We start from the raw sequence: 9287 nt of genomic DNA on the forward strand, positions 1-9287 counted from the left end.
AGAAAAGTATCATACGTAAATGTATTATACACTTTTACAACCTGCCTTGATTAAATGGAATAGGAAGCATTTTCATACGTGACTATTTTTGCTTTTGGGAATAAATGTGCATTCAGATGTTGATGAAATCTTGTACAGTTGATGAAGTTAATGTTTTTTTACTTGTGTAGTATTTTCATTGTCTCATAGTAATCCTTTGTTTTGAGAATACTGTGTAGTATAAAATCATTTATATCATTGATAGTTATTATAATATAGAATTATTAAAAAAAATACTGTGCCCAAAAACACACATTATGACAAGTACAGATGTATGTGTATCTGTTATGCTATTAGCTTGTTGCTAATACTGATTCGTAACATTTGAGAGACACTAATCTTTTTATTGCATTTTCTCTTTTAGATTAAAGGGTTCCTGTGCTGCAGCTGAGAGTGACCATCCACTGAGATTAATCGCCCTCAACCGTCGGAGCAGAGCATCAACCTAGAGCATCACCACATCACCCACACACCCACAATCACCACATTCATTTTGCATACAAGATATTATATAACGTTGTCTTCAATTACATTTGAGAAGCATTTCTCGTGTTTTCTTTGTTTTTGACTTTCGGCAGGATGCCCAGGAAGTCGAGGCGGTCTGCGGCGCTGAAGCAGCGCTGGACTAGGCTCAACCTGGAGGAGCCGAGTTCTCCCCCTCCCCCCCCGAAGGTACTTACACAGTAGATAAGCTTCTGTGTCGCAGTGACCACTGTCTGCATGAAAATGGCTGTAGAAATGTTACACCTATTGCTTTTTCCTTTTTAATGCTGAGTTCTGTGTGTCTGCCATATCTTTGATGTTAATGTTTCTTCTTCAGACGGTGTCCCCTCCGGCCGGAGAGGAGCCTTCTAGCGGGTCAAGGACCAAGCGGACCAGGGAGACCCACCCCCTCTGCTCCCGCGCTCCAGTTGGCAACGTATGCTCTCACACACACACACACACACACGTGCAAAGACATTGTCTGAGGTTAAATGTGTTTGTAATGTTTTATTATCTTTTGTTTTAACTTGTTTGTCTTTATCTTATGCTTGTTGTTGTTATGATTTATTATTATTTTATGTTTATTTTTTTATCTGTCATCAGGTGGTTGGCTCTTCACCCCCAGCCAAGCCCTTCTGGAGCCCCGGTCGTGCCGAGGTTCGTGCACGTAAGTATCCACCTGTTTTATCCCTAAATGAACAATAAATTAATGAATCATCAATATTACACTTTTTAAACTGGTTTTCATGTACTTTTTTTACTGGTATAAACAAGTGATTGTTGTTTCCTGGTAGGCTTTCCTTCATTAGTTTTGCACTTTTTTTTATACATCTGTTTTGTCCTTTACTAAACAGGCCGCGGTACTGGTTACCGCCATCGGGTGCGGAGGTGGCCAACTTCAAAGCTCACCGGACGGAGCCACAAGTTGGTCATCCCACCGGAGTCTCCTGACAAGAAGGTGCTATTATTGTCCAGTTTATGAAGGAAGTAATTGATCTTGAGAGGGATACATGATTTTCATGCTAAAGAAATTGTCTTTGTTGTTGCAGTTTGTTCTGATTGTCGGGGACTCCCATCTCCGGGCCATCGTGGACGGCTTCGTCGTCATGCCAGAAGGGAAGTACTCTTTTGGTTTCATGTCGACCCCTGGGGCCCATGCCGCTCAGCTGCGGACTGAGGTCATACATGCTGTTGTTCCTCGGACCCCTGATGCTGTCTGTGTTCTTGCCCCCAGTAACAACCTGACGGCGAGCAGGACCATGGACGAGGCAGCCGCTGACTACGCCCAACTCCTCGCTGCTGTGAGGGACCGCTGGCCGGAGGTAAGCATTTATGTTTTTGTTTTTGTTATTTTTGTTTTTTTTATTTAGACAAACTGCATTTTGAAATGGGAAAGGGAGGGGGTGTGACATGCAGCAAAGGGATTTGAACCAGAGTCTGCTGCGTATGTGGCATGAGCTCTAACCACTAGACTACCTCCGCACCCATGGTAAGCTTTTATTTCATGTCTCCCTTGTCCTGCATTCTTAGTAGTTAAACAACAATAGAAGTAGACTGACTACTCTAATAAGACTAATTGTATGAGCTTTTAATAATAATGTGTACTTAATGTGGTGTGTGTGTGATTTTTGAATGAAACTGTCAGTTGGTGTTTTCTAAAATTTTGTTCTCTACAGGTCTTCGTGCTGGACTTTCCCCCCCGCCTGACTGAGGATGAGGAGCACCAGCGGGCCCTCCGCCAAGAGTTCCACCGCGTGGCAGCTCGTATGGGTATGTAAAACGATATCTTGTCAAGAAAAATAAATGTACTTAAAAATGTCTGTGATGAACATAGTCATGATGCTACATGTGTGGATGTTGTAATGACTCACTTTTTTTCTTTTTTACATTTTAGGTGTGAGGTACTTCTCTGCCGAGGAGTACTTCCCCCGTACGCGCCTGGAGCTGTGGAGCAGAGACGGCGTAAGTAGAATATCTGTGTGATAGAAAAAGTCTAATTGTCTATAATTTCTTGTGTGTTAATATGAAACAGTCAACACGAGCTACGCTTTTTAGAGTTGAACTTTGTCTGTAAATGGATTTGTCATGTCTGCAGGTTCACCTGAGCGACCGTGAGGGGATGGGCATCCTCGCCGAGCTGCTGTGGACCTCCACGGAGCAGTTCCTGGAGACACCACCACCTCCTCCTCCCCCGGTGTCTCCTACCCCTTCACAGCCGCTTAGGAAGGTTTCTCCTAAGCTGGTTGTGAAGGGCGAGGTACGTGCCCCTCTGTCTTCTGACCCCTTCCAATGGAAGGTCGTTGGTCAGAGCCCCAAGGTTAGTACGCTTTTTTTATTATAACTATATTATCATTTGTGTTTACTTGTGTTTATGTACATTATGGTGAACAGGTTCACAGTCGTAACTTAAAAAGCACCTATTTAATCAAATGTGTCTTGTGCTTTCCCAGTCGCAGGTTCCCGGTCAGGCCAGCGCGGCTCAGCAGCAGGTGACTAATTTTTCTTTTTTTCACAACAAGTTAACTGGTTAGTATTTAAACTTTGTGTATTTGACCAGACAAATATTCATGTCTTTTTTGTTTTTGTTTTTGTCTTTCACAGGAGAAGGAGTCCTTCCTCCCACTGAACCCAATTTGGTTCAGTAGCGCGTCCCTTCGTGCTATGGAGCAAGTGTCTCCTTCTCGGCTGTCTGACGTGGCGGACGTCCCGTCTCCTCCGGCGCGCAAGAAGGTAAATGATCTGACATATTCTTCTCAGCTGTATTATAAAGTTTCTCCTGCTTCCCTACAGTTACTGGTGCTATGTTTTTATTTAACGGTGCAGGTGGCCTCCCCAGCGGCAGCCAGGCGTCGTAGGACCACGGAGAGACGCCCCCCTCGCAGCCAGTCTCCTGTGAACAACGTATGTTACGCAATTGACACACAGTCAGTGTTTACAGTTGAAACGGTGTCTTCGTGGAGACATAACTACATTGTCCACTCTGTCTGAATTTTAATATATTTGTCCTCATCTGTCAACAGCTGGTTGGATCCTCTCCAGCCAGGCTGTCACGGAGACTGGAGGACGACGCCCCCTCCAGCCCCCCCCCTCGGTCCAGGACCATGGACGGACCACCCCCCAGCACCCAAACTTCAGTGACCAACGTATGTTACTCTCTGACACAATCTCACACAGAACATACACTATCTCACACAGAACATACACTGAGATGTGTAAAGTTTAACATGTTTGTTCTCATGTCTCAATAGCTGGTTGGATCCCCTCCAGCCAGGTTGTCCTGCAGTTTGGGTGATCCGGTGACCCCGTGCTCTTCACCGGCTGCCAAGGTAAATATTATTCCTATTGAATAAAGTTCATAATGTCATTAAAGTCTTCATTTTACTGAATTATTTGTTCTCAGGTGGCCAGGATGAAGACTCCTTCACCGGCTGGACCGTCCCAGACCCTTAAAGCTGCGGCCTGTCACTCTCCTCGCCCAGCTAAGGTATTTGCTCCACAACTGTCACACACAACGTTTACTGTAAAATCAGCTGTAACTACATTACACTGGTTCATTTAACATGTCTGATACCATATCTTTCTCTGCAGTTCACAAATGTCAGTGAGTAAATACATTTGGAAACTTGCTGCGTTGTGTTGCCTCATGTCTAAATATTAACTGGTGTTTATGACTTTTCACAGACCGTCTCGTCACCCGCATCGACCTGCTGGCCCTGGATCATCGACGACGGACTCTCCACCTCTCAGTCCCCTTCGAAAAAGGTAAGGACATTTACATTTGGGTTTATCGTGGGCTTAATAAAGTGTTTGTTTGAGGGGAAAGTATGGTTTACTTTCAACTGAAATGCCAAAACTATTAAGGAAATGAAGGCGAATTAATAATATATTTATTATTGTTAATAATAAAAGTAATAATGGTAATACAATTATGAACAATAACTGAACAACTAGTTTGACACGATTTTATCAATTGTTTAAAGATACACAAGTAACGGAACAGAGGTTTTCTGATTTATTATCTTGGTCAGTTAACATCTTGAAGTGTCAATCTGGTGAGTTTAAAATTTCTGTCATGTTTTTTTTTAACCATTTCAATGGTTAAAAAAAAGACCCAACCCAAAACCAACCTTTTTGTGCCATTGACTCCCATGTAAGCTACGTTTTTAATACACTGCCATTGTAGTATAAATTTAAATATTTATCAATGTTTTCATGTGTAATAGGTGTGACACAAGTACTAGGGATGTATGAGAGTTGATAGTTATTAATTTAATTAAAGCTGCAGTAGGTAAAATGTTTTTAGTCACATTTCCTTAACCTGTCACTATGCTATGACTGTAGTATATGAAACAGTTAATTACTACAACTAATATTAATGTTAACTAGGCTTATGATTATGCTAATAAGTTATACTTTATGATAATTACTACAACTAATATTAATGTTAACTAGGCTTATGATTATGCTAATAAGTAATACTTTATGATAATGATTATAATTTATCTTATATTTCAGGTACCGATTAGGGCTACTGTTAGGGCTAGTCATAGTCAGAGTCACATGAGGTACAGGAAGTTCTCCAGGAACCACCAGTGTACCTGTATGTCCCTGACTTTTCTGGCGTATCAACACGAGGGCTGTCAGTTCAACACTGCTGCCCTCGATAGAGTGCTGGCAAAGGGAGATTCGCTTTATGTAGATGTAAAACGTCAGCTGATCCGGAAAAAAACATTCCGCAGTGACCATCTCACTGTGGAAGAACTGCCCAAAAAAGTCCTGACTGACACAGAGGTGTGTAACGTCCACATGCCTGAAATCAGGTGTGGACTTGTGAAAGCCAGCGAAGGCCAGGATTGGTATCTGCCCCTAGCCACACAGTTAGAGTGTTTGTCAGGCAACGTTAATCTGGCTTTAATCATAGTTAGTCCGGAGTGCATTGCAGTTTTCCGTGACCAATCAGGCAGGTACGGTGTGTTTGATTCACACTCGAGAAACGCGGTGGGCTTACCTCACCCCCACGGAACTGCAATTATGAGGACCTTCTCGGAAATCAGTGACTTGGCTGACCACCTGCACAAACTCTTTTCAAATCGTGGACCTTCTGCCGGTTACGAGTTTGTGCCGGTGTCATTCGAAGCCATTGGTTCCAGAGAACGCCCTCAGGCATCTCCTAAACCCAGTACAGCTCTCCCACCAGCAGCAGAGCGTGTCCTTAAGACGGCTCCTGCACCGCCAGCGACAGCCCCTGCACCGCCAGCAGCAGCCCGCGCACCGACAGCGACAGCCCGCGCACCGCCGGCAGCAGCCCGCGCACCGACATCGACAGCCCGCGCACCGCCGGCAGCAGCCCCCGTCCGCAAGACAGCCCGCGCACCGCCGGCAGCAGCCCCCGTCCGCAAGACAGCCCGCGCACCGCCGGCAGCAGCCCCCGTCCGCAAGACAGCCCGCGCACCGCCGGCAGCAGCCCCCGTCCGCAAGACAGCCCGCGCACCGCCGGCAGCAGCCCCCGTCCGAAAGACAGCCCCCGCACCGCCGGCAGCAGCCCCCGCACCGCAAGCGTCGGACCCTGTCCTCAAGACTGCCCCCGCGCCGCCAGCAAAAGAGAATTTGACAAAGTGGCCAAAGCATCAGCGAAGAAAAGTGATGCGGAAAGCCAGCAAAAAACACACATTACTGTCTGGTGAAGAAAGAAGCAACAAGTACAACAGCAAACTCCAAGCACAAAGGAGAAAATACGCCCAAGACGGTCTCGATCGGAAACAGCGATCCTTCGAATTTTACCACAAAAACGCAACAGTTCGAGACAAGAAGAAGGAAGAAGTCGTCAGAAGATACAGGGAAGATGCTACTTTCAGAAGACGACAGAAGACTTGCGTCACAAAGAAGTACAAGGAAGATGCCGCGTTCCGCACTAGACAAAAGAAATACGTTCGAGATCGTTACAAGACAGATACAGCGTTTCGGAGCAGACACAAATTTGGCATGTCTCAGAAATACAACACAGATCAAAGCTATAGCCACAGGCAAAAGCAAAATTTCCATATTCGATATCACAATGATCCGGAATTTCGACGTCGTTGTAATCAACGTTGCGAGCAGCATAGAAAAACCAAATTTGCCACAAATGCTGCCTTTAATATATTTTACAAGATGCAGAGAGCGCTTAAAATTAAGAGAAAATACAGGCAAATTGTGCACCACTGCCCCCAGCCCCTGATTGATCCGGTGATGGCAGTAGCCATAGCTGTCTTTCGTGAGTCCATTAGCCATGGACCCACATACATTTGTACTGTGTGTCACAGAGCAATGTTTCCTAATCAGGTCAAACAATGCAAAAGACAAAAATATAGTGAGCACGCAAAAGTGGCGGCAGCATGCTTGACAAGAAAGTATGTTCACTTTTGCGACCGCGAGTGCTCGACCCCTTGCTCTGTGCCACAAGAGAGACTGCATGAGTGGATATGCGACACCTGTGACGGCCACCTTGGCAGAGGACGCATACCACCCATGGCAGTCGCAAACAATTTAGAGTTGGCGCCCATCCCCACAGAATTGGCTACACTTAATATGCTTGAGAGGCAGCTGATTTCAAAAATCCTTCCCTTTGCCAAAATTGTTGCTCTGCCAAAAGGCCAACAGAGGGCAGTCCACGGAGCTGTTGTGTGCGTTCCAGCAGAGGTGCAATCGATCGTCAACAGTCTCCCAAGGCCCAGAGCAGAAGCGCAGCTGCTTCAAGTCAAATTGAAAAGGCATATTAAGTACAAAGGTTACCAGCACTTCTACACTGTTGATATGAAGAATGTGCTAGCTGCCCTTGCAAAATTGAGAGAAACGCATTCCGAATATAAAAACGTGTTTATCGACGAGACTGCCACTTTTGACTGTCTGCTCGAAGAAGAGGAGCCCAGCATCCCAGAGGAAGATAGGGATGTCGATTTGGAGGACTTTTTTAACAGTCAAAATGAACCGGGACAGTTCAAGGCAGCTGAAGAAGGAGAGGAGGAGCTTAGACCGCAGCCCAGCTCAGAAGAGGAGCCCATCCCAGAAGAGTTCAGACCGGAGGAGGAGCCGAGCATCCCAGAGGACGATGGGGATGTAGATTTGGATGATTTTTTCCATAGCCAAAATGAACCGGGACAGTTGGAGGAGCTGAGACCAGAGCCCATCGGAGAAGAGGAGCCCATCGGAGAAGAGGAGCCCATCGGAGAAGAGTATCCCAGCATCCCAGAGGACGATATGGATGTAGATTTAGAGGAGTTCTTCAAAAGCGAAAATGAACCGGGACAGTCGGAGGCCGCTGAGGAAGAAGAAGAGGAGGAGCTGAGACCAGGCCTCTCCCTGGACACTTGCATGCAGCCCCCCGACATTGCACAGGAAATCCTTTCATATGGCGATGGCGTATTTAGTGTTGCCCCCGCGCAAGGCAACAAACCGGTTGGTTTTTTCACCGTACCCAAGTTAGAGGCCATGGCTTTTCCTGTGCAATTTCCGACAGGAGAGAACACGTTGGACGAAGATAGAAGCGTCTCCCTGTCCCCGAGTCTCTACTTTAATTGTAGGCTCTTTGCTGCAGATGCGCGTTTTGCAAGTGACCAGAGTTATCTTTTCTTTGCGCAGTTTGTTACAGAGACTCACCTCGCGACGAACAGTATGTCTATACAAATGCGCAAAGGAAAGTTCAAAACCAGAGACGGCCGTAGGATCAACAACGTCATGCTCCAGGATAAGGACGAAGTAGAGCGGCTCATTATGAACCAAGACGCGACTAGGTTCATGCAACCTCTCAGAGGCACTCCAGCCTATTGGAACAAAACCCTCAAAGACGTGCACGCGATGGTTCGTCAAATTGGAAAACCGACATTTTTTGCGACGTTCTCTGCTGCTGAGATGAGATGGCCTGAGTTCATAGAGGCCATCAAAGCTCAGCAGGGTGAACAACAACAACCGTTTTCAGATTTGGATTGGAAAACAAAATGCGACATTCTGAGAAGTAACCCCGTCACAGTAATGCGCATGTTTGAAAAGAGAGTCGAAGCTCTCATGACAAACCTCATCCTCTCTCCCGCACAACCGCTCGGGGAAGTAGATGATTATTTTTATCGCGTCGAGTTCCAAGCTAGGGGAAGCCCGCACATCCACATGCTAATTTGGATAAAAGATTCGCCTAAATTCGAAGACGCCTCCGATAGAGAAATCAGGGAATTTATAGATCGTTACATTAGTTGCAAAATGCCCGACCCTGACGCAGATCCGGAACTCCACAAAACGGTGTCAGAGGTTCAGGTGCACAGCAGGAAACATTCAAAGTCCTGTAAGAAGGGTAATGTAGCCTGCAGGTTCGGCTTTCCAAAACTTCCGATGGATAAAACGTTCATCACCAGGCCCCCCACTATTAATTGCCACCAAAAAGAAGATCAAGACGATGCAGACTTCGAAGCGCAAATAGCGGAGCAGAAAAAGGCCCTCGCCGACGAGCAAAAATTGGCTAAACAAACGCTCCAACCACTTAGAGATCTGCTTATGGATCCGGGCGCTTCGTTCAGCAGTTTGACAGACTTGCTTTGCCGGTGCAACTTGACTCACGAAGAATACGTCAACGCCGCAGAGTGCCTGGCAAACAGTCACGTCGTGATGCTGAGGCGCCATCCAAATGATTGTTGGGTTAATGCCTACAATCCCGATTTGCTTAGGGCGTGGAACGCAAATATGGACATCCAGTACGTCATAGACGATTATAGCTGCATCATGTACATGATGTCGTACGT

At 46.1% G+C, this 9287-nt stretch overlaps 2 protein-coding genes across 2 annotated transcripts; both read left to right on the forward strand.

The window, feature by feature from the left end:
• Positions 1-367: 367 nt before the first annotated feature.
• On the forward strand, positions 368-1931 carry LOC311269564 (uncharacterized protein; the record flags this gene model as incomplete). Its single annotated transcript, XM_084373777.1, has 6 exons — positions 368-711; positions 860-958; positions 1126-1189; positions 1377-1480; positions 1572-1844; positions 1893-1931. Exons 1-6 carry the CDS (start codon positions 619-621, stop codon positions 1929-1931), a joined length of 672 nt encoding a protein of 223 aa, XP_084229903.1. The 5' UTR covers positions 368-618.
• A 162-nt stretch (positions 1932-2093) lies between these two features.
• On the forward strand, positions 2094-3167 carry LOC311269565 (uncharacterized protein; the record flags this gene model as incomplete). The annotated part of the gene is made up of 5 exons (XM_084373778.1): positions 2094-2292; positions 2417-2484; positions 2618-2839; positions 2973-2985; positions 3124-3167. Exons 1-5 carry the CDS (start codon positions 2289-2291, stop codon positions 3165-3167), a joined length of 351 nt encoding a protein of 116 aa, XP_084229904.1. The 5' UTR covers positions 2094-2288.
• Between the last annotated feature and the right edge of the window lie 6120 nt (positions 3168-9287).

Source organism: Pagrus pagrus (genome assembly GCF_965226575.1).
Source record: "Pagrus pagrus genome assembly, chromosome: 14".
Lineage (NCBI taxonomy): Eukaryota > Metazoa > Chordata > Actinopteri > Spariformes > Sparidae > Pagrus > Pagrus pagrus.